This window comes from Mustela lutreola, chromosome 4 (genome assembly GCF_030435805.1).
Source record: "Mustela lutreola isolate mMusLut2 chromosome 4, mMusLut2.pri, whole genome shotgun sequence".
Lineage (NCBI taxonomy): Eukaryota > Metazoa > Chordata > Mammalia > Carnivora > Mustelidae > Mustela > Mustela lutreola.
In genome coordinates, this window is record NC_081293.1 from 44,440,631 (window position 1) to 44,465,873 (window position 25,243).

General features: G+C 53.0%; 1 protein-coding gene across 1 annotated transcript; it reads right to left on the reverse strand.

The window, feature by feature from the left end:
- Positions 1–14: 14 nt before the first annotated feature.
- On the reverse strand, positions 15–22,322 carry CDHR1 (cadherin related family member 1). Its single transcript, XM_059169734.1, has 17 exons — positions 21,964–22,322; positions 21,283–21,378; positions 20,156–20,301; positions 19,096–19,146; positions 17,930–18,019; positions 16,664–16,750; positions 15,305–15,421; positions 14,091–14,234; positions 12,325–12,403; positions 10,682–10,782; positions 7,874–8,077; positions 7,224–7,376; positions 5,331–5,495; positions 4,763–4,830; positions 4,039–4,267; positions 3,115–3,372; positions 15–2,421 (listed from the first exon to the last, which is right to left on the reverse strand). Exons 1-17 carry the CDS (start codon positions 22,016–22,018, stop codon positions 1,885–1,887), a joined length of 2,580 nt encoding a protein of 859 aa, XP_059025717.1. The 5' UTR covers positions 22,019–22,322; the 3' UTR covers positions 15–1,884.
- Between the last annotated feature and the right edge of the window lie 2,921 nt (positions 22,323–25,243).

Below are 25,243 nucleotides of genomic sequence, written 5' to 3' on the forward strand. Positions count from 1 at the left end.
GAGGGAGCAGGAGGTCATCTTGGCCCTTGCTTAACAGATTTTATTGACCATTTACAAAAGAGGTTGATCGCATGCAAATTGGAAGGATGTCGCATTTCCCGTACGGGACAAACTTGGTCCAGCGCAGTCCCCTCCTGAAATATACGCTGCACAATGCCTCCTTTGTTCAGTCCGGGATCCCAGCTTGTTAGATTTCACTTCTTAATACACTCCGGGGTGGAGACTGCAGAAACCCCAGCCAGGAGCTTACACATCGGCGTATCTGAGTAACACCCTGACACACAGACTCAGAGATCAAGAAAAGTGCATGTGCATATAATCGGTTTAAATAAAATCACCGACGATACTCCAGAGCAGTTATTAGTGAGGGGAGCAAGATGCAAAGAACTGTTCTACTTCCTTCTCCCTGCACATGGCCAGACTCCTCATAAAGCAGGGTTCCTTGAAGTTGGGAAGAACTTCCTCGCGCTAAGCATAGAGGCCTGCGTGTCTTCTCTCCTGTGGCAGGTTGTCACAAGCTGACGAGGTGTGCTCAGTCAGGGGAAAACATCGAGAATCCAGGACCCTCCAACCAGGTCTCTGCTACCAACCTGCTGTGTGGTCTCTAGCAATCACTCCTCCCTTGGAAACCCATTTGTCTTCTTGGCAAAACGGAGGCTTGGGCTGCATGTGCTACCTGGCTTTGGTCCTTCCTGACGGTGGCTGGCTAGGGCGGCATGGGGGACGTGGTGGGGGAGAATGAAACTGGGGGAGCCTCAGTCAAGGCCAGTGACATCGTCCAGCTCTGGCCACCATGGATCAGGGGCTGCACTCAAACCCAGCACAGGCCCTCCTAGGGGTGCTTGGCAGAACAGCTTGAAAGGCTCCTAATACTTTCTGGAAGAGTTTACCCCAGAGAATTGGCCTGCAGAAAAATACTCTGCATTTGTGGTGCTTTGCACTTGGCTAAAGCCCTTGTTATCACATTTTCTTCAATCTTCACCTTGGCCATGTGAGTGAGGCAGTGAGGACAGATTTACTTCATTTTACAGATGAGGAGGTGAATGTTCAGGGAATTTAAACGGCATTCCCAAGGTTATACAATGTGAGAAGGATAAAAACAGATCTCTCTAAAATTCAGCCCTGCCCTGTCTCTTTCAGGACTCGTGATAGGGCAGCGCCTTAAGGAGGGGCTCGAGCTTTTCTGGGGGTCTCTAGGACCACTGCAGGGCTCCAGCTTGGACATTTCTGGGCCCACCCAGGACAGCCCTGGCTGGGGTCTCTCATACCTCTGTCCCCTGGTCCCGTGTCAGTACAGCAGGGGGCCACAGACTCTGCCCAGACACCAACCCCCATCTTTCCAATAGCTCTGGGGATCAGCCCCACAGTCGGTGTGAGTTTTCAGTGCATCATGGCCCTGCCCTGATGCACTCACTCTCCTACAACCTGCAGGGGTCACTGACCACAATCTTCGCCAGGGCTGACTCGTTTTCCTGCTCCTGCTCTTAGTTGGAGGCTTTAGAATCCAGGTCCCCCTTGGCCTTGCTACATGCAGCCAGGGCCCTGGTCCTCAACTGAGGATGCTGAGGGTCCAGGAGGACTTGAGGGACTCTGTGAGGCCTGAGGTTGGTGAGCAGAAAACACCCAGAGCTGGCTCTTTGTGGATTCCCAGCCTCTGTGGAATGGGGAGCATCAGAGCTGTGCCAACCATCTGGGTGATGAGGAAGTATTTGCCAGTTGCATCCCATAAACAGAGAAATCCCTCATCCAAGGCATATCCAGAGCCATGGATATGGGGCTTACATCATGGTACAAAACAGAGGTGACCCTAAGGAGCGGATGGCAGAGAGCGTGGTCCAAGTGTAGGACAACTGGGCTGGGGAAAGGAGGTCCACAGGACACATGCTAGAAGTAAGCCTTATTACCTACATTCTTCTTCTCAAACTTCTGCCTGAGCTCGGAGACCAGAGCTGATTGGACAGGGCTTCCCACCTTGGGTTTTGGTGACCGTTGGGGTTGCTGAGGGGTGAGTGAGCCAGAGACTGTAGGCACAGTCCAGGGGGCCACGCCCATCTTGGGCGCCATTGTGGGTGGTGGAGGGGGAGCTGGGGCTTTGGGGGGCAGTGTGCTTCCTAGGCTGTTGTTGTTGCAGTTCTCATTGGAAGGATCCTCTTTGAGCACAAACTTGGCAGCAGCCTTGGTCCTTTTGAACTTGAGCCATTCGATGCGCACAGCCCGGGGCGCAGGGCTGGGCCGCTTACGGACCACGCGCCGCACGGGAAGGACCTTATTGGACTTCTTATTGCGCCAGAAGGTGGCAGTGGAGATGAGGACGGTTATGGCCACGATGATGGCCATGATGCCAGCCAGGACACCCACAGCCTTCATGGGGTTGTCTTTGGTCTGCATCAGGAAGGCAGCCATGGGGCTTCGGGACAGCATCTGGAAGAGAGAGCCATTCCATTGCCTTCTGTGACTCCTGCCCGGTCCCTGGAGGACAGAGCAGGGCTCATGAGCTCCCTGAAGCCTAATGGTTTAAAAAAAAAACATCTTTCTGGGGTCAGGCATCCCTGGAGAATCTGATGAGCACCATGGGCTGTGGTCCAGAAAAAATGCACACAGAGAAAATGTGATGCATACAGCTCTCCAGAAAAATGCACAGCAAGAGAGCATAATGCAAACAACATTTTTCAGATTAAGAACTCCCACATTAGCTGGACTCTCTTCTTGAGAGATTAGGGGATTGCTTACCTTTGGTTATGGAGGGCCTCTTCTGTCCAAGTGAATCAGAACCCCTATTAAGTGATTATTTTCTGCCAGATACTGAGCTGAGAACTATGTACCATGATTTTACTTCTGCCTTTTAACACCCATGCGAAAGAGCCATCACTATTCCCAGTTTACAGGAAAGGAAGAAGAGGCTGGGCAAAGCCCCCAGATCACACTGTTAAACGCTGTTGCAACAGGATTTCTATTTGATTCCAAAGCCTATGTGTCTGATGGCAGAAGCAGCCTTTGCTAGCATTGAGTGTCTCTTGGAGGAAGGCTGGAGATGGTCTTTGTTCCTCTGATGACACTGCAGCAAGGCCCGAGCTGGCCCTCTGACCCTCTCCCCGACGCAGACTTGGTACCCACCTCGGTGTCTGTGATGTCAATCTTGAGCAAGGCTGTGGTGCTAAAGGATGGGGAGCCACGGTCCTTGGCCTGCACCTCTAGGGACCATGTGAAGTCTCCGCCAGGTGTAATGTTGTGCAGGGCATCGAGGGAGCGGATGGAGTTCTTGAGCCGGATCTCCCCCGTGTGCACATCAATGTCGAACACATTGGCTGGCTCGACGTGTGTGATGGAATAGTCCACTAGATTGTTGGGCTCTTCTGCGTCCTGGTCTGTGGCCTGGGTGTGGGGGGGAGGGTTGGACAGAGCTTGGCTTCGAGGACAACACCTGTGTGGCCTGGCTAAACCAATAAATCATATGTGGCTTGCTGGGTTGAAGGGAAATGATCCTAGCCCTACCTGGAGTAGACTGGAGTTGGGAGAAGTATTGAATGATCCAGGGTCTGTGCCAGGCCCCCTATGTGTATTACACCATTCCATCCTCAGAACAAGTCTGGGCGGTAGGTATTGTTAAAAAAAAAAAAAAAAAAAAATTCTTCTTTGGATGATAAGTGACTTGTCTAAGGATGGATATAGAGAAGGAGGGGAGATGGGATTCAAGGTCAAGTCCCTTGGGTTTCAGAGTTCATGCTTCTTCCACGTTAGCAAGACAGTTCGCTCAGCGCTGCTCTGAAAACAGGCAGACCAACTGTGTGAACAAAAGCAACCCAAACACTTAAGCTCCCCAAGCCTCAATTGCTTCTTTTGTAAAGTGGCAATAATAGTTTCTCTCTTAGAGGTTATTTCTGGGTTGAGTTGGGGATGGGATGTATAATGAACCGTAAAATCCTCTGCTCATATTGGGAAGCCACTAGCTTTATTTTAAAATAAATTCTTCTGTTATGGTGCCTCTTGGAGCAGCTAGAACAAGGCTTTTAGGGAAGCTTTGTTGCCTTCAAAGCTCACCTCAATTTTCACCGGGGTCCCCAGCACCATTGTCTTCTCCTGGATACTCTTTCCAAACTGCGGGTAGTGGTCATTGACATCCAAGAGAGTGACAAAGACCTCGGCCAGGCTGTATTTGCCCTCCATGTCCTCTGCCTTCACGTAGAAGTTGTACCTGGCTGTGGCCTCAGCATCCAGGATGGCCCAGGGCTGGGTGTAGATGATCCCAGTGGATGGGTGGATCAGGAAGCTGCCAGGCATAGGGAGAGCAGGCTTGGGTGTGCACAAGCACAGGTGCATGCATACAGGCACAAGCGTGCATGCACACACACACACACACACACACACGCACACCGGCAGGAGTGACCTACCTCTAATGCATTATGCAGCTTCTCCAAAGTAGCTCACCTGATCCTTTCCCCAACCCTGCAGTCTGATGGACGCAGGCACACCCATTTACTCACCCACCTCTTAACCCTGAACTTACCCAGGCTCAGACTCACAGCCCTTCCCTTTCCACCCAGAGCCTACCCCTCCCTAGCTCCAGGCCATGATAGTGACCCTTCTTCTCTTAGATCTCTGAACCTCTGCTTCAGGGTCTCTACTGCTTTCCTTTCCCCCACTGGGCTTGTATTCATTTCTCCAACCCGGTCTAGGTCCCTCCTGCATTCGCCCAGATCCCCTCTGCCCTCTGCCTCCCAAATCCCTTGCCCAAGGCTCTTTCCAGAACTCTGGATCTACTTACGGGTCTGCTCCGGACCCATAGATGGAGTATTTGACTTCACCCCATGGACCTGTGTCTGGATCTACAGCCTGGAAGAGAGAAAGCTCTTAGTGGTCCCTGTCCTTTGTTGGGGAATGTTGGCAGCTCATGTATCTGAGGGCTGCTTTCCTTGGCAACAAAAGGGGATTTGGGGTTTACCCAACTGGGCAGAAATTGATCTGAAGGCCTACTCCAGAGCCCTAGCTTTCTACCCAGGAGGTCTCAACCTCCTAGATCAAACAAAAGGTTTAGATCTAGAAGGCATATATCCCTCCTTTGTAAAAGAGAAAGGAAAAGAAGATGGATCCTGTGCCCTGACTTCGGGGTTTTTGCCTATGTCTTCCTTAGAGTCCTGAGAGGTATTGTTATCCCCATTGTACAGAAGCAGAAACTGAGCTTCAGAGAGGTCAGGTAGTTTGTCCAAGGACACAGTTAATGCGTTTGGACTTTGTGGTTCAAACTGGAGCCCAGGTCTCTCTGATTTCATCAAGCCTCCTTCAGTAGGGGCTCCTAACCACAGCTCCAGTCCCTGGGCTAGTCCTCAACCCACTGTGACAGCCACCACGTTGGAGCCTCCTGGAGAATTCTCAGGGATTCTGGCAATGTAGTAGTGGGAGGTGAACTTGGGGACATTGTCATTGGTGTCCAGGAGCTGGATCACAACATCTGCTGTAGAGCTGAACTTCTCTGGAGTGTTCACTTCAATGGCCAGTAGCTGAGGAAGGAAAGAAAATAAGGACTTGTCTGGGCAGTGGTCACAGGGCAGAAAGCCTTCCCACTTCCTGTCCCAGCAGGGTCGGGCGCACACCTGCCTAGTACCACTTCAATCTCCACCGCCAGCCTGTGATGACTGCCGCCACCTGCAGGGGGCACTTCTTCTTCTTCTTCTTCTTTTTTTAAAAAATATTTTATTTATTTATTTGACAGAGATCACAAGTAGGCAGAGAGGCAGGCAGAGAAAGAGGAGGAAGCAGGCTCCCCGCGGAGCAGAGAGCCTGATGTGGGGCTGGATCCCAGAACCCTGGGATCGGGACCTTAGCTGAAGGCAGAGGCTTTAACCCACTGAGCCACCCAGGTGCCTGCAGGGGGCACTTCTAAGGCCCACTGTCTTGAAAGGCCTTCGTATTTGGGCCAATTTCTTTTGTCCCATTGATTTGCTTACTCCTTTTCAGTTTCAATTTCAAAAATTATTTTGTTATATAATATAATTTAATATTTGTTAGGGAAGTTCTTGCCTCATGTTCTTTCTTTCTGTTTTCCTGACTATTCTTACAAGTTTATTTCTCCAGATAAAAATCAGAGTAATGTCAATCCCCCTCCCTGTCCCCGAAGGAAATTCCACATAAGACTTAATTGGAATGATATTGGATTCTTTATTCACTTGATGAGACTTTGCATTTTTTAAAACAAAGTACACCTTTACACTTCTTGCTTTCTTTATATCCCTTTGTTAAATTCTTGTGTTTTTTTTGTTATTTAGATGCTGTATATTTTTTATTATCCTAATAACTAGGAATTTTATCTTTTAGTTGTTATTATAAAAGAGGATCTTTTATTCCATTATTCTCTTTGCTATTTTTCTTATGTAGGAATACTCAAATTTTGTGTATTAAGTTTGTAATCAATCATGTTAGCAACTTTGCTGTGTTTGTTTTTCCAGAATTTCTTAGATTTGTCTAAGCAAACAAAAACACCACCTACAAACAATGATAATTTTGTCCCTTCCTTTCTAGCATTCATACTTCTTATTTCCTTTCTTTACTCAGGAATAACATTACTCCAAGAATAGTGCTAAATAACAGTGGTGATAGCAGGCCCCCACAATTTGTTTCTGACTTCATAAGAAGCTTTAGATTCTCACTTCTAAGCATGGCACTTGCTGTAGTGGTATATGTAGGTATAATTATAAATAATTGTAACAGTTTAAATAATATTAGTGAAGTATGTTTTTCCTTCTTATTAATAAATAGTATTTATGTTTATATCTAATATTCATTATTTACATATGTTCATAATTTTTAAAAATCAGAGACAAAGGAGTATTTTTTTAACTTCTACTTAAGTTTTTATCAGAATCAATGATAGATGTCAAACACCTATGAGAAATACGTTTATCTTGATAATCAAATAGTTTTTCTGTCTCAGTCTATTAATATGGCACCTTGAATGCCAGTGCTTTCTTGGGACAATGATAATTTAGGAACAGGGGCTTAGGGAGGCTGTGTGAGCAGTGGGAGCAGGCTCTTTTTACCCTCCCTTTCTTCCCTCCCCGCCCCCATTCCTGCTCCCCCAGTCAGCAGGAGGGGCAGAGGAACTAAGAGGAAAAAAGGAGGGCCAGAAGGGGCAGGAGGTGACAAGGCCCCCTCAGGAATGAATCCAGGAGCTGCTATGAGCTCCTAGGACCCCCCCCCCCCCATTCAGGGCAGTGCAAAGCATCACCTACCTTAAAGGTTAGCACTTTGAACTTTTCAAAGTCAATGGCGGCTGAGTTCTCCACAATGATGGTGACTTGGGCTTCATTCAGGACTGTCAGTGGGACCACTCGGAAGATGCCCCCAGGTCCCACCAGCCGCAGGTTGAATTTGGCATTGGCTCCCTGGACCACAGAGTTTGGAGGGAGGCAACGGGGAAGATTAGTGAGAATAGAAACTCATTAGAGGGTCATGCTAAGTGAGGAGCCTTCCGTATGCCCTTAGCCCTGGCAGGTGAGTATTATTACTTCTTTCTGTCAGCCAGACCATGGAGAATCAAAAAGACTTAGCAGGCTATGGAGACTAAGTCAGGTAACAAATGCTCACAGCCCAGCCCTCTGCCGGGCAGAGGAGGTGATGGGAAGTGGTCACAAAAAGTCCCCAGAGGATCTAATACAGAGGGACCTCTGTTTGGCTGGCTTTACTTTTTAACTGATTGTGAATGTCCTTAGGCTAAGCAGAGAGTCTGTGGTTAGCTACTCTCCCCTATCTCTCTCTTGGTTACACCTTCTTGTTTCATTCATTTTGCGACTTGCCAGGCCCTTGGGACACAAGCAGTGAAGGCTGGTGAGCGCTCAGCTCAAGTCCCTTGGAAGACAGGGTGGAAGGCAGGACCACACACCTGGTCTGAGTCGTTGACGGTGATCTTGAGTCCCCGCAGGATCTCTCCCTGAGGTGGGTGCTCGTACATGGACAGCTCAAATCTGTTCTGGGGTCCACTCTCACCATAGAATGTAGGCGGATGGTTGTTGAGGTCCACGATCCTGATGGTGACTGGGACCATGGCCTGGGCAGCTGGGATCCCGGCAGAGCTGACCTCAGTCACCTGGGGTGGGGACAGGTGGCTATTGCTGTGTGGCAGGAGACTCCAAGATGGCCCCATGGATCCCTGCCTCCACGTGTTCATCCTCTTGTATAATCTCCTCTCTTTAAGTGTGGCCTGCCCTAGCAACTGACTTCGGATAGCACATGGCAATGGTGATGGCATATACTTAGTGATTAGACCATGAAGATTGTAACTTCTGTTTTCTAGCAGACTGTCTCTCTTGCTGACTCTGGAGAGACGAGTAGCTATGTTGGAGAGGTGCATGTCTCAAGGAGCTAATGGTGATCTCTAGCCTACAGGACACTGCCCATAATCATGTGAGCCTGGAAGCTGATCCTTCCACAGTCAAGAGAACCCAGTCCTGGCTGACAATCTGATGGCAGCTACATGAAAGATCTCACATCTGTGGACCCGGCTAACCTGGAATCCTGGCCCACAGAAACTGCGAGATACAAATGTGAGCTGTTTTAAGATTCTAAGTTTGTGGAAACGTTTCAACAGCCACAGGCAACAAGATGGTGCTAGTACTGATCCCATTTCTCAGATGAGGTACAGAGGGGTGAAGTAGTCACCTGGGGTCACACAGCTAGTGAGTGGCAGAGCTGGAACAGGAAGAACTCAGGTGTGTCTGATTCCTTGACCAGCGCTCTCTCCATCCCCCCACACTGGCCCCTCTTTGCATCCTGAGACATATGGGATCAAATCCCAGCCCTGCCGCATTCTGTCCTGGTGTCCATTTGGCCACAGGGAGGCTGTAGGGAGGGGAGGTGTGGTGACACAGCAACAGATAACTAACATGGGCGGCAAAGCCAGGGCTGAGAATCCACAGGCTCCATGTGAACCACTCCTTGTGACAGATACTATCAAGGACCTCCCTGCCCTTGTTCTTTAAGCATGCTCTGTCCTACCTATCCTGAAACTCTGCTCCTGGGAACCACTCTGTCACACCCTAGCTGCTATCCTGGATCCCTTCTCAGAAGCCTACACCTCCATTTCCTAATGCCTCCTCCTCTCTCAGCCCATCCCCAACAGAGATCCTTCACACCAATTTCCATGCTGCATGCAGCACTGTCACCTCCTTTGCCTTCCTGAGTGTCCTCTGCTAATGTGACTCTGCTCTTGGCAGGCTCCTCTCTACCTCTCCGATTGTTCCTGGATTTCCCTCACCTGCCCCCCCACCCCCCACAATCCTCACTCAGCCTCCAGTGCCCCCACAGCTGCATTCTCAGCCAGCACTCCTCTGTCCCCACGGCCACTCTCTGGGCAATCCCATTCCCCAAAACCGTCCTTCCACAGCTGCCTGTATGCTGACACTGTCTCCCCAGGTTCCAAACTTGTATATCCAAGTTGTGTGTTCAACCTGAATGTTCCTGAGACAGAGAAGCTTTCCATGCCTGTCCTCCCTAGCTGGACTCCTCTTCTGTGCTCCTGATGGCATGGCACCACTCCAGATGCCCCATCCCTGTCCCTTCCCTTACCCCTCACAGCCACATTCTGTGGAGTCAGCCTCCTTCATATTTTGCAATTTGTCTATTTCTGCTATTCCACCTCCCTCCATCCCCAAGGGCCTTCTTAACTAATGGCTTTGCCTCCCTGCCTCTCATCCAGTTTCCTCCAAACTCAAGGTGGGACCAGTGTTCTCAAATTTTAGGCTGGAACTGGTGCCAAAGTCACTCGAGAGATTAGAACATGCAGAGTCCTGGATTTCTTCCAGACACACAAACTTCCTGCTGCCAGGACTAGGTCCTGGAAATCTTTGTTTGCCAAACTCTGAATCTGAAACCCGCCATCCCCCTGCCCCTCCACCCCTGGTCTAAAGCAGACAGATGAGTTTTTTAACAAGACTCTAATCATGTTCAAAACCCTTCAATGTCTTTTTACTCCTCTTGGGGAGAACCAGCTACATAATTTGCAGACCCAGTGAAAAATGAAAATATCCTCTAACAAAAATTTTCTTAAAAATTGTTTTAAAATCTTGTTAAAAAATTATTAAGGATTTCAAGACAGCAAGAGCAGAGCATTACGCCCAGCATGGGAACCTTCTGACCGTGATCCCTGTGTAATTACATAGACCACATGCCCACAAAGCTGGCCCTGTTCCAGGATAAAAACTGTATCTCATATTCAGGGCTTTCACTCCTCTGGCCCCAGCCTAGATCCAACTGTTTCTCTGTCTACATGCTGCCCGTGAACTCTAGTTCTAGTCATGGCTCTAGCTCATGACTCCTTGCTGCCTCCCTAGTCCGTCATGTGCTCTCACCTCCAGCCTTGCCTCACTTGGCTCTCCTAGCCCACGGTGCCTCCAGCTCACCCTCACCCCCAACAGTGGTGCCCCTCACTGATCTCCACCTGCTGGGTCCTCCCCTGTTCAAGACCTTGCTGCTTCAGTCCTACCTCCTTGTGAATTCACTTCTCCTCTTGCCAGGGGCTTTGTGTGTCTGCTGCAACATTCACCCAGGCTATGTGATGTAGGTGTTCTTTGGAGCAGCAGCTAGCTCTTTCCCTGGGTAGAAGGTGGGGTGCTGGAGGTGGCTGGGTCTCATCAACTTTGGAATCTCCCAGGGCCGGAGGGTAGGAGGAAGGGTCAAGCTAGAGGGAGGGTACCTGTACGTGCAGCTCATACACCTCTCTCTTGAGCTGGGCAGGGCTCTGCATGACTGAGATGACTCCAGACGTCTCATTAATTTCAAAGGCTCCATCACTCCCTGTCAAGGGGGAAAGATGTGCCCTGCAGTTCCACACATGGCCAAGGAAGCGCAGTGGAGCCAGGCCAGGCAGGGTGCCCCGTGCTCCTCAGGTGTTCATTCCCATATTGAGGTCTGTATACAATGTATTTCTATCAGCTGGATCTTGCCAATAAGGAAACTGAGTTTCAGAAAGGCTAAGGCATTTTTCTAAGATTTCACAGCACGTGTAGAGCTGGGACTTAAACTCACTTCTGAGTCTGGCTTTCAGGTTTCATAGAACTGGCTTCTCTTACTGCCGTGTGTATGCATGTGTGTGTGTGCGTGTGTGTGTGCGCACGCACATGCGTGTGTGTGACGGCAACAGAAAAGGAGAAACAGACACCAAGATAAGGAGACAAAGAGGGAGAGAGAGAGGAGAGAAAGGAAAAAAGGGAAGAAAGAGGCCAGAGGCTGCAAGAGAAGAACGGAGGAGGGAGAGGAGAGAAGAGATGGTAGGTGCTGGGTAATTGAGGGAAGGCTGCAGAGATGAAGGTCAGGGACGGGGAGCAATGGGGTGAGGGTGGGGTCTGGTGGGGGTGTCTGCGTGCCTGAGGAAAGGAGCCTGCAAGTGATGGGGGCACATTCACGCATACGTGAGCTGTTGGAGGGAGAGTGTGCACCAGGCATATCCCAGGGATAGGGTCAGGGAGGGGAAGGGTCTGAATGAGAGCACAGAGACATGTGCACATCTGTGATCAGGCACCAAGCGTGACCATCCCACTGAGGGGTCTGGGCCTGTGGGGACTGGCTACTGAGGGCCACAGAACCCACCCACCCGGGGCCACCATGACCTGCTCAGTTGCTGCTCAGTTATGCAAAGAAGAGTCTTGGAGACAGAAGACTTAGGTTCAAATCAAATGGGAATGTGGGATGCCTCTTTAGCTTCTCTGAGCCTCAGTTTTCTTGTCCATATATAGGGCTTACGGTAGGAAATGTCCTATCATCATTGCATTTAATTCTCTTAATTCAACTATATGCTCTAGGCCAGAAATGTAAAAAAATGAGAGGGGTGACTAGGTGGCTCGGTCAGTTAAGCATCTGCCTCTTGGTTTGGGCTCAGGTCGTGATCTCAGGGTCATGGGATCAAGACCCATGTCAGGCTATGTGCTGGGAGTAGAGCCTGCTTAGGATTCTCTCTCTCCCTCTGCCCCTTTCCCATGAGGGGGAAAAAAACCCCAGTAATTTTAAAAGTGCAAGAAATGTGGCCATTCCCTCTTGTTAATCAGCGTGTGCCCAGGGTGAAGGGACATGAGTTGGAGCCACACACATTGTTTTCGGTCCCCCCCACCCCCACCAATGCTTCTCTCTGTTGCTGGACATAGTGACAAACAGGAGCACATGCCCAAGAGACTTGTCACCTCCTGGAGGGACCCAGACCCCCCACCCAATACATCTTGTACTTCTGTCTTTACAAATGAGGAAACTGGGACCCAGAGAGATCTGGGCAGGTCACCCTGGTCACCCAGGAAGTAGGAGCTGCAGTCTAGCCACGGGCCTGTCCTCAAAGTTGCCCAGACTTACCATTCAAGAGGCTGTAGACAATTTGGTTGGGTTTGCCTCGATCTCCATCCATGGCAACCACCATCAGTACCTCTGAGCCCTTTGGGGGAACAGAAGCAGCTGCCTGAGGCCAACCGGTATGGCTGGGGCTCTCCCCTCCCCCCAAATATTGCCACCGTCAGAGGGGAGGTGCTCCTGCCACCCAAGAAAAAGGCCAGGCCTCTGTGGGGCCCCACACCAGTTCTACAGGGAGATTGGAGCACCCACTGCTCCGGGGGGAGCAGTGGGCTGGAGGGACAGCCTGAGCCCTGCTTCTTCCCACCACATAGGTTAGCACATGGCCACCCAGCGACACTCAGGCCCCCCAAGTAGGCCTCTTCCTCACAACCCTCCCTTCCCCCACACACACTCAGCTCTGGCCTCCACTATCCAGCCCTCAAGTCTCACCCTTGCTGCCTCATCCACCTTTTGCCTTTGGAGGTAGACGGAGGGAGAGTCAGAGGCAGGTGAGAAGGGGCTGGCCACAGAAGGGTCTAATGCCGGGGTTTGGTTTGGGCAGGGATGGCACAACTAACCAGCCTGCTCCACCTCAGCCTGCTGCCCTCTTCTAAGCCCTCTGCTCAGGCCCTTCTCCTCCACCTGTCTACACTCATGGCTGCCTCTTGACTGTCCCCATGCTGCCTGCTCTCCCTCAGCAATGCTTTCCACCCTTAGCTCCTGGCAGGACAGCTGGCCTCCCCCGGCCCTGCCTTTGGCCCCCACCAGAGGAACCCGCCATTTCTCCCTCACTCTGAGCTCATCTCTACCACTCAGCTGCCAGCTTCTGGACAAGAGGTACCTTAACTTGGGCCCAGCATGTGAGTGGTCCTCAGAAAGTGCTTTCGTTATCTCCTCAAGTCTAGAATCATCAGACCAGGGGAAGCGAAAGTGACAATGCGATTCAGTTCTACAGAGTCTTTGGGAAGTTTGTTCCCACCTGGTCTCTGCCTCCAGGGAGCTCTTAGTCTGTCTGAGGTGGGGACATGTCAATCCATGGATGTATCCCAAGGCGGGATGGGGAGAGTGTGGGAGCGAAGAAGAGAGCTTCCGTCTCAGCTGAAGATGGCAAGGAAAACAGTGCCTGGGGTGACTTGAGAAGGGCAAGGAGCCTCAGGCCTGGGGGCGCATTTTAGGCAGAGGCTAAAGGCACAGCAGGGAGATTGGCTGGGTGCTTGGAGGCTGAGGACTCAGGGGTAGAGGGGAGGCTGGCCCCTAGATGCCAGAGTTGGGGGCAGGACCTTCCCTGAGAGGCCTGAAAACAAGCATAGTCACCAAAACATCAGGGGCAAAGACTGCACTGAAGGGGAGGAAGATGAGGCTGGCCTTGAAAGTGGGCCTTCAGGACAATCGCTGGTCTGAGCCACCCCAGGCTAAGGGGCTTGGAGCTAAGGAGGCATAAAGGAATCTCACCCCCCTTGCCCGCCTATTGGTGTAGAAAAGGCCCCACCCAAACCAAGGCAAGGGGCCACCTGCCAGCCCCTCTTCTCAGCCCTTTTGAGGGGTAGAACATCAGCAGCTGGATTAGAGTAAGTTGAATGAGGGAAGAAGTGCCTGTCACAGTCTTGGCACCCAGCAGGCGCTCCACACACCAGCATCTGCTTCCTCTCCCTTCCACTCCCACTGGCAAAAGGACATGCACAGGGGCTGAGCCTGGGCCCGTCCAGAGCCAGCCATGTGAGCCAAGCCACAGGGGATCCCAGGGCAGTGCTGCCTGGAGGGGACACTGGGCTGAGGGGCCAGCCACCCACCGGAAGGGTGTCCTCATACACATAGCCGTAGTAAGGTGTGCCCACGAAGACGGGGGGCATGTCCTGCACGTCCTCCACATTGACTGTGACTGTAGTGGTGGTGGAGAATATCACGTTGGCCCCTCGCAACCTCCCTCCGCCATCCTGGGAGAGAACCAGAGAGTGAAGAGAGGTTGGGCCCTGGATGGCCCCCGGCGGCATCTGGCTTCTGCCACTTCCTGGCCTCAAGACCAGCTTCCTTCTCTGATTTTTGTCTGCTCCTGTGTCACCTGGAGATCAGTTCCTCCTCGAAGAGCTTACTGAAATGAGCTGATGCGTGGAGGTCTTTAGTCAGTGCCTGGTAGGCCCTAGGCACTCAAGTGCTCCTTTGGGAAAGAGTGAATTCCTTCTCCTGGGAAATTATGTTGGACAAATAGAAGAGGAGCGGTCAGTGCCAAACTCCCCTTCCTGCTGGGAGCTGAGCCTCCAACTCCTGAGAACCTACTAAGAGCGCGACGGGGGCCGTATGATGTAGATGTGTGCCCAGGAAGCCCAGCCCTTGAGGAGCTTTGGGCAGGTGCTACGGGCTGCAGAGGGATGGCCTGCAGCCATACGTGACCAGCAAGAGCCTTCCTGTTCCTGGAAGAGACAATGTTGAGCCCAGAGGGACAGCTGGGCTGTCCCCCCCTCAGGGGACAGAGTGCCACCTTGGCGGAGCACCCGCTGACTTCCGGCTCCCGCTCCCTGCCCTTTAGAAATCTGAGGAACTGCTTAGCCTCAGGGGTGGGCAGATGAGAAACCCCAGGTGCAGAGAGAGTCACTGATCACCGAGAGAGGGTGAGGTGAGCAAGCCCAAGCAGAGAGAGGGAAGCGCCTAGAGACCAGGCTGTGGGGGGATGGGAGTTGGCCCAGGTCTCCAAGCCATGGCCACCTGGTCCTCAGGAGGGGAACCTGGCCTGTCACGGGACATACACCATCTTCCAGAACAGAATATACCCTCTCCAGCCCCCACACTCCAGCCTCCCTGGAGACTATTTCCATGTCCAGGCAGAGTCCACATCAACAGAGGTTCTGAGCAGCTGCACCCCCCCACCCCTGCTGCCATCATACTTTCAGCCCTCCAAAGCACTCCCACTCCCTTGCAGAACCGAACTCTTTGTTCCAGTCCCCGGGCCCGCTTCCCATGATAAAGCTGAAGGAAGACCAGAGGTTTCCAGTGCCTCCTTCTCTGTTACCTTGGCAACCACGGTGACAAAATGGGCCCGGGCCTTCTCGTAGTCCAGGGTGGCCCCAGCCCGGAGGCGCAGCACGCCGCTGTGGTGGTCCAAGGCGAATTTAGTGGCATGTACATTCTGTAAGAATGAGGGGCACGCTAATCCTCAGAGGGGGACCCAGGCTGGCCCAGGAATGGCTGCTTTGCTTCTGACGGGGTCTTCACTGTCCTCTGTCACAGGAACGCTGGCCTTGTGGGCCCCGAAGGTCCCCCTCCCGTCCCTCAACATGTTCCCGGTAGGGCCCTAGCCTTCTTGCTGCCCAGCTTCCAGCTCAGCTCCGGCCTGGGCTTTCCAACAGGTAGACATGGCAGCAGAGTGCTCTAACCTAGAGAGTGTCAGGGCTCAGAAGCCACAGTGGTGGAGACAAGCTTCAGGATCATGAACCTCAACAAGGAAGGGCCTGGGGGCCAGTCACAGGCATCCTGGGGGATGGTGGAGGTGGGTGGGGACAGGAGGTGATCCTCAAGCTGGAAAAGGGCTACTGTGTGTCACAAGCTGTTATCAGAGCTGCACGTGTATTTAATCCCCACAAGAACCTGTGAGGATGGGCTTGTGCCTTTCGAGTTCTGCTCACGAGGAGCGAGAGCTGGGAGAGCTAGATGAGGGGGTGAAGGCCTCCCCAGGGGGGGGTGGCATCTTTCCGGTACAGGTGGAGCCTGGGGGATTTCTCCAGGAGCCTTGTCATCAGCCACCAAGCTGTACTGCCTTGACAGTTGTGAGAGCCAGGGACTAACCCAGCGGGGAGCTGAGGAGCGGCCCCAGGACCAGCAGCTGTGAGAGGTGTGGCTGGTTCCTGTGGAGCCCAGGGAGGAGGTCAGGGAGGAGGAGGAGGTGCAGGAAGGGGTCTCTGCCTTTGACAGGGTTGGGGGAATGGAAAGGGGTGGGTCGGGGGTGTCATCACTCTGTTCCTCCTGACAGATGCCCTTTTCGCCCTTTTTCCTCTCCTCAGTTCTAGGCCAGGCAGGTTTTTTGTTTTTGTTTTTTTTATTCCCCACCCTGTGTGGGTGTAATGTGCCCAGACCTCTCCTGGGGAAGAGGTTGGGGGTAGAGAGCTGAGGGTCTTGGAGATCCAGGGAGAGGGTGGCAGGGAATGCAGACGGAGCCAGGATGGGCCGGTCAGAGGAAGATGGCCTCCACCCACACTCCTCTCATCTCCCCACCAGCCCAGCCCAGCCCTGAGAAGCTGATGTGACATCTCTGACAATCTTTGGGAAGACTGGAGGTGCTGACTCAGAGCCTTGGGGATGGAGGTGGGTGTGGCCATCCAGGTGTCCCTTCTAGCCTGGGGCCTCTGGTCATAACCCGTGTGCCCCTCCTTACCTGTAAGAAGTAGGTGACACTCCCTCCAGAGCCTGTGTCCTTGTCCACCGCATGCACCTTCATGATACTGCTCCCAGTAGGTAAGTCCTGAGGGGTCACAGCCATGGAGGTGGGGGAGGGGTCAGTCCCAGGGCAGTGAGTGAGAGAATGCTCAGGGGCGGGGGGGGGGGGGGGGGCATAAAAAGATGGCGTCAGGGAGTGAAGGGCTGAGTAGAGGTGAAGAGGGGAGGATTAACCAGGGCACCCCGCTGGGGAGGCAGCCAAAGTCAGCGTAGGTGAGTGGGTGCCAGGAGGAAGGAAGGGGAAAGAAAGGCGGGAACAGACATTCTCTCAAAATAAGACTCCCGTTAGACAAAGCGTTTGAACATGAAGCGCGGAAATGGTTAATGGACATTCCACATTCCCAGGGATCGCGTACATACCATTTAGAGCCCAAATGAAGTATCTTCCTCCTACTGAATTAGCAAACATTAAAAAATTCGAGAATCCCCAGTGTTGGGGAGGGATGGGGAGACACACGTAAGGGGAGAGAGCCAGCGCGTGCCGCTCTGGTAACTCACGCTTTCAACCTCGGCACTTCACATCTTGGACCATTTCTTAAGGAAATGGTTCTAATTAGCTATATGGAAGTTTTATGTTGATGTTTAATGTTCAGAATTTGATGTTTCTTATGACAGCAAAAATCTAAAGCATCTTAAACATCCAGATGTAAAGGACTCATCCAGTCAATGATGGACTATGCACTAAGTGGAACCTATTAAGACGACAGTTGCCTAAACTTCACAATTACTGAGGAAATGCTTGTTGTGCATTATGTTGTGAAATTAAGTGAAAAATAGCATACAGAAAGCATATGTTTAGTATTGTCACAATTATGTAAATAAAACAAACAAAACAAATCCAGTAATCCCAAAATGACTAGAGAGAAGAACATCAAAATTTGACAATATTGTCTCAGGCTGGAGAAATTTGTTTTTTTCTACTTTTCTATATATTTCAAATTTCCACAATAAACATATATTATAACAGAAAATGGGAAATGGACATTCCTGTGGATAAAAAAGAATGTGTGAGGGGATGGCAGCAGAGGTGAGGGGAGGACCTGAAGTGGGGGTTCTCCGGAGGGTGGAGGGCAGTTAGCATGAGGAGGTGTTCATCCCTCTGGGGCTGGTCCCCTGGGGGCAGGTCACAGGGCAGCCCAGGGGGAAGGCTGGGCGGAGTCTGGGGATGGAGTGCATCGGCTCTGCCTAGAGGCCTCTTGCTCACCTCAGGAACCTGGACAACATAGGGCTCCTGGATGAAACTGGGGGCCTCATCATTGGCATCGGTCACCAGGATCGTGACTTTTTCTTTCACCTGAGAGGGGGCAAAGGGAACAGGAGTTGGGGCAGTGAGACTTTCTGGGCAATAAAGGGACAGTGGCCTCTAATAGCCCAGGTGTATGTCTCTGCCTGGTGTCTCTCCTTCTTCATCCCCTGCCTCTCTCCCTCTCTCCCTCCCTCCCTCCCCCCCCCTTCCTTCCTTCTTTTCTTCATCCATGCAACAAATACTACGAAGCAACCAGGCGAGATCCCCGTATAAAAGAAAGGTGGTGATCTCATGCAGGGTGCTAACAGGGGCATGCCAGGCACTGTGGGCAGCCCCCTGTGCTATCTGAGTCTGGGGGCATGATGGCCTAGGTAAACGCACCCCTTGGGTTTGTAGGCACATGGTCTAAGAGGCTGTCTCCAGAGGCCCCGAGAAGAGGCATCTAGTCCAGCCAGTGGTGGGGACGGCAGAAAAGCTTCACAGAGGAGTGAGATTTAAGCTCCTCAGCAGGTGAGAGGGAAAGAGGTGGAAAGGTATGCCTGGAAGAAGGAACAGCATATGCAAAGGCGAGAGAACATAAGCAGATTTGGGGCTAGATGTTCAGGAGGGTGAACTTGAGAGGGAAGGTGGGCGAGGCAGATAGTGCTAGATGGGGAGGCTCTGAGGGCCAGACTGGGGCTTGGACCACATTCTGAGGGCAGTGGGGACCTGCTGTGAGTGCTTCTGCAGCCAAGCTATGACCAAGCCTAAAGTTTCACGGTGATGGTTCTGGCTGAACTTCAGAGATGGACTAGGGTCAGGTAGCCTGAAAGCTGGGGAACCCCTGCAATCACCCCGGCAAGCACTGATGAGGGCCGGGTGGGAGTGGTGTCTGTGGGGGAGGAGGTAAAGGAGCAGCTAGGTCTGGGGCCCCAGGCGTTCACCTTGCCTGGCTGGGCGGGAGCTGGTTGGAGGAGGCAGATGGGAACACATCCCCACTGGCCTCCCCTGGTGCAGTCCTGTCCTGTGGGCACATTGGAGGGCCTCGGCTTGGATTTACCAGAGAGCCCCTAGGAGGGAGGAGAAGCTGTGGGCAAGCCTAGGGAGCAGGTGCCGCCAGGAGGTTGGCTCAGGGGCACACTTACCAGATTCACGCCATCGGAAATGCTGATGATGGCTTCAATCTCGTCCTCCCTCTGTAAAGTATAAAGCTCCAGTGAGTGTCTGAGAGTCTGATGTACCTGGGGACCCTGAGGCAGGGAAAGACTCTCCCTGCCCCCACTGAGCCCACCAGAGCAGACCGGTGCATGTCAAGGGAGCCCTGGTGCAAGGCAGGGTGACCAAAATCTGCCTCTGGCCATGTTTGAGACCTTGTTTCGGGTCTTGGCACATCAGGGGTTCTCATAAACCCACAGTAGTACTGAGGCACCGAGAGAGAATATTCCCCTGCTAGAATGAGGAAAGATGCTAACCCAACATGCTGGACATCCCAGCGAGCTGGACTTTTCCCTTTTTTCTTCTTTCCCCTCTCTTCCTCCCCAACCTCCCCACCTCTCCCACACCTCTCTGTGTTCCATGGTCCAGGTCTGCAGTGTCTCAAGCACTCCCTAGCCCATGGTGGGACCCCAGCGAGGAAGGGTATTGAGGTCAACAGGCCCCCAAGGGTGCTGGGGAGGGGTGCATGGTGATACTTCCCCCTCGTGGTCCCTACAGCAGCCTCTGAGACCTAACTTTCTTTTCTCGACTCTGGCCTGCGGCAGGGTAAGTCGGCTGTCGGACCAGAGCTGGCAGTAAGCCCACAGTGTAGGTTCAGTTATGGGGTCCACGAGGCCCAACATCCTGGTGTGGGACTCAAAAAAGAAATGTAGCCCAGGCCCCAGCACCTGTAGGTTCAGAAAGGTGCAGAGGGATAGAGGGGTGGAGGTTTACCAAACTCAGACCCACTCTCTAAACCACTCTTTTCCAGGCTGCCTCAGTCAGTAGAACATAAAACTCTTGATCCTGGGGTTATGAGTTCGTGTCCAGTGTTGGGCATAGAGGTTACACATTAAAAAAAAAAAAAAAAAGTACTCTTTCCAGTCCTGAGCTGCTGTCAGTTTTCTGAGGCTTACAGGATCTCTCCAGGGATGACCTCTAGGGAAACATCCAGCCCACAGAGGTTTGTCTGCACACCTGAGAGATAGCACTTCTCACACCTCTCCATACCTCTCTGTCCAGCTCTTCAACCAAGGTGATGTTTCCAAAATTGGGATCAACAGAAAAGACACTTCTAGCACTGGGATCAAAGCTGATGTGGTAGGAGACAGGGTCTCCCTCGGGATCTGTCCCATTTAGAGTATAAACATGAGAACCTGGAAGGAGACACAGAAGGGGAGACTAGAATCTGGGACCCAAATTTCCTAAAAGTGGCATCTATTCAGACCAAGGATTCATCTGTTTCTAAGGCAGGTAATCAATCCAGTGCTAAAGGTCCTAAGCCGAAGTGAGCACTGGCTACTGGCTCACTGGCTCAACCCATGGGCTGCTTCCTACCCCCCACCCTTTTCTTTACAACTGTCAGGGAGATGTTAGTGTCAGTCACTGTATGGACTGTAAGCCATAATACAGATGACAGAGGAGCTTCAGGGCTGCTGTGCCTAACCCCAGGGCTTCTTCCAGTCCCAGGCACCAAGACTGGGGTTCCCTGGTATGGGGGGGGGGGTGGGAGAAAAGGGAGGAGCCATTAAGACAGGAGGAGTGACCCAGGGTGCAGCGTTATGCCTCCATGTCTGAATGAGTTCTTTGGGGATTTCTAAGTAGATGCATTTTTTACACTGCTATCCTGCTCAGTGTTCCCAACCCAGACAGAGGGAGAGGGAAGAAGGGAGAACCTCTTCTTTCCCCCTTCCCCCTTTCTCATGCAGACCCCAGCAAGTTGGACTTTCGTAGGTCTGTTTAAAGCCTAAAGATCCCAAGCTCGGAAGCTCCAGGAGGTAAATGTATTTGCTCAAGGTCACAACAGTGAGAAAGGGGCGATGTTGTGGCCAAGCTTCAGGTTTCTCATCAAGCTGCCAACTGCTGCCTGCTGTCTAGGGTGGCCCTGTCTCTGGGCCCTGCAGCCGCAGCTGGGTCTCCAGGACTGGGCTGGCTTAGGTCTCCATGACAGCCGTGACCTCCTTTCCTGCAACTTCCCTGGGGAACTCAGAGCACAAACAGGGCGCCCCAGAGGGCCCACAGCCTGGCACTGGGTGTCTCCATAGGTTCAGAGGAGTCACGGGTTCAGTCCTTGTGTCCAGGGGAATGAGGGCCATCCTCCGAGAAACCAATAGAGAGCAGGTGCCAGGGGTACTCACCTACAGGGGTGTCCTCCGGAAGGCTGAACAGGGCCATGTTTCCGTTGGTGCTGCCCACCCCGTTGTCGAAGAAGTGGGGGGCAAAATTGGCCTGGGCTAGGGGGAGAACAGGCAGGAGAACAGACACAGGGAGGGACAGCTTCACATCTGTGTGGTCCCAGTCTGGCCAGGCTGGGTGTCCCCTCCCCAACCCCCTGCACACCGTCAGACTGGGCTGGGAGCTGCGAAGGGGTTCTTCCACCACCACCTCCTGCAGGCTCAGACTCGGCTCAGGCTTGTCAGGGACACGCACCATCTGGGGCACTTAGAACCCAGGCAGTGGCCAATCTCAACCCACCAATGGACAGACCTGGAACCCCGCGCCCAGAGAGGGACGGTGCCCTGGCCAAGGTCACACTGGGAGCTGGGGCACCCTCCTCTGCCCCAGCAGCCTTCAAAGCAATCACCAAACCTCCCTTCTGAAGAAGACAAGGGCAGCAGATGATCCTGGCTCCAAACCGGGGTGTCTCCAGGGTAGCCGCCACGGCCGGCAGGTGGAAGGATCGCCCCACCCCGCCGCGTCCCGTCTCCCCGCCCGAGTCCAACCGTGGAAATGAGCGGCCAGCGCTCTCCCTCGGCGCCCACTCGGGCAGTGCCCGCACCCGCGCTTAGCCCCGCGCTCGGGGGCCCGCGACCACTCACCCAGGCAGAGGCGCAGCAGCCCCAGGGCCAGGGCGGCCCCCGGGCTGCGCCTCATGTCTCCGCGGGCGGACAGAATCGTTCGCCACAGCCGGGCCGGGCGCAGGAGCGCGGAGCATGCCCCGGGCCGCGCGGAGTGCAGAGCCGAGAGTGGGGGCGGCGGCGGCGGGAGGGGCGCGGGGTGGGGGCGCTGGGTGGCGCGAGGGCGCTAATCGGATGACACCGCTCGGATCCGCGCAGCTGGAGCGCTCCCGCGGGCTGTCAAAAGAGACCAATTAGTGAGCGCGGAGGTGAGGGGACAGGCTCCCAGCAGCAGGCGGGGCCGGGAGGGGTGGTGGCGAAGTCCTCTCCCTACCACGCCCCCTTCGCCCAGGTCTGGAGCGCAGGCGCCGAGGGGTCCCCAGCTCCGCAGCGGGGAGGAGCGGGGTAGAAAGGGGGACGGGGGCGGTGTCTTCCCCTAGATGGCCTTGAGCAGGACACTGGAAAATCGGCGCTTTTGGGGGCTCCGCTGGAGGTTTCCCTTTTTATGAACTTCCACTGTGACTTTGAGGGAGTTTGGCACTCTGAGCCTGATCATTCCGGGCTGTAAGAGGGCGGTAGGCGGGAAACAGACCAACCTGAGACTAGAGGGGTCCCTCCTGGGAGGGAAAATGCGCAGAAGCGGGTGGATTGGCGTGGCGGGTGCCCCCCAGGGCAAACAGGTTCCAGGGATAGTACCTCAGGCTTGGGGTGGGGATGGAGATCAAAAGACAAAGAGGAGGGTTAGGAGAGGAGCAAATGGGGGAGGGGGTATCAGGCCCACCTCACTGGATCGCTAATGTGGTCACTAATGAGGGTCCACATACGTGGTGCGCAGCAGGGAGCGTGTTCAAGTCACCGCTAAAGTGGGAGGTGAAAGTTACCAGGTAGCACACTGGCCTCACTCCCTATACCCAGGGTCCAGTGGGTGCCGATGGAGAAGTAGCAGACCCACCCAAGCCTTGTAAGGAAGGATGAATGGCTTGAAGGCAGAATCAAGCACCTCCCTGGGACCCACTTGCCAACAGAGCTGGCCAGCACAGGTATGGACTGCCCCAAGAGGGGTGAGCTCCCCATCCCCGAGGGCATTTAGTCAAAGCAAGGTACTGCTATGGGGGCCCCCCCGACACTGAGAAGAAGGAGAAGCAGGTAAGCTCAGGAACCTTCCTGGTTGGTGGTAGCTTTTCCCTGGGCTGGGCACTCATTCTCTCACTCTGATATTGGAGTTTGGTTGGAGAAGCGGCCTGGTCTCTTCTACTCAGAGGAGACAAGGGAGGTCACTTTAGGCCCAAACCTGGCCACTTCCCAGGATGGTCTTGGAAGGGTGTGTCCGCAGACCGAGGAAACACCTTTGGGTGCTTCCTGGAGAGGCCTCCACTGCTGGGGTCTTGGTATTCCTCCCCAGGGCCCTTCATCAGAGTAGAACATCACCCATCCCCCTGGGCCAACCCTCCTTGACCTACTGTTGGCAAGAGTTAGGGATTCAGAACAAGGAGATGAATCAGTAATCCCAGAGTGTTGAGCAATTTTCAGGCCCAGTTAACCAGAATCCTTCTTGAATCCCCATGGGTTTGGCCCTTTGGCTGGAAAATGCACTCTATTTTTTTAAATATTAAAAAAAAAATGCACTGCATTTCATTTATTTGAGAGAGAGCATGCATGTGTAAGTGAGCTGGGGGAGAGAAAAAGAGAGGCAGAGGAGCAAACTCCCCACTGAGCATGGAGCTACTACGTGACATCATGACCTGAGCTTAAACCAAGAGTCAGATGCTTAACCAGCAGAGCCACCCACATGGCCCTGGAAAATGCACTTTAAATTGCACAGACATGTCTGCATCTTTTGGTCACAAAATACTGGGACAAGGCCAAGGCAAGCTTTCATAAGTCTGCATAGAGATGAGGAGATTGGGGCTTTCTGTCAGTGACTCAGTAACCTCCAGGTTACTGCCTCAGTAGGCCAGAGGCAGAGCAAGTGTGTCCTGGGACCAACATCTTGCCCATGTGCTGAGCAAAGCAGCTTTCCCTGTGGCCTGTCTGTCTCCTTCCTCATCACTTGTTTCTGGTGCCTTGACTTCTCTGGCCTCCGTTCACTCAGTATGCAGACTTGCACTAGAGAGGGATAGCGAACGCACATTCCCACATGCTGTGTGTGTGTGTGTGTGTGTGTGTGTGTGTGTGTGTGTGTTCACCCATATTATCTCCTGTAACCAGTTTGACCTCTTCTGATGCGATTGTCCCTGCTTTGGAAAGGAAGAAGTCAAGCACAGAGAGGGTAAGTCACTTGCCCAGCTTCACACCACCGGTTGGGGACAGAGCCTAGAGTCACATCCAGTTTGGGCCGGCTCCAAAAGTAGTTGAAACTTTCCATGATAGAGGGAGATGACCGTGAAACTACTGAAGCTTCAGCTCTGGGGCCCCCGATTCACACATCTCTTCCGTAGTCTATCTTTATTTGTGGTTTACATCTATTTTTTTTTTCCTTAAAAAGGCCACCTCCCCTTTCAATTGTATAGGCTCAGATCTGCGAGAAGGACTATCTGTCCTGGTTTGCCTGGGATTGAGGGGGTTTCCAGGAATGTGGGACATTCAGTGCTCAAACTAGGAAGGTCTGGGGTAAACCGGCACAAACTGGTCTCTGCAGATCGATCCCTGTCCACAGAGCATTTGAGAACCTAGGAGAACAGCAGTAATTCATGGAGGTTCTTATCATGGACCCTGGTCTTGACCTTTAGCGTGGAGGAGTGAGAGACTCTGTGGAGGACTCAGTATGTCATAGCTGGGAAGGGCTCGCCTGCTGTGAGACACCGGCTTGGCTCTCACCTGCCGATCCTGGGCAGCCTCGGACATGTTACCTTGTCCTCCATGTATCTATTACCCCGGCAGGGTGCTGAGCTCTCTCTTGACAGGGCCTCCTATCTAAGGCATCAAATCAGTTTCGCCTCTTGGTCCTGTCCTGACAGCATTTCCTCAGGTAGATTTACAATAGCTGGTCCAGGTGTCAGTAAGTGGGAATTCAAGTGTTAGCTGCCAGCCTGGGCATGCACGTGGGTGCTTCCTCTAGCTGCCAGCACACCAACCCAGGCTCTTATAGCCTCTTTGCCCCCATATGACCTACCTGAATGTGCTAACCCATGGAGCCTTGCTCCCTTGTGCCCACGCTCGGACAGCTGCCCAACTTGTCCCAGCCCAGGTGAGGTCCTGACAACTGTCCTCTGTGGTTGTGGATCAGGGTGTACCCACCTAGCTGGAAGTTGGGAATCTTTTG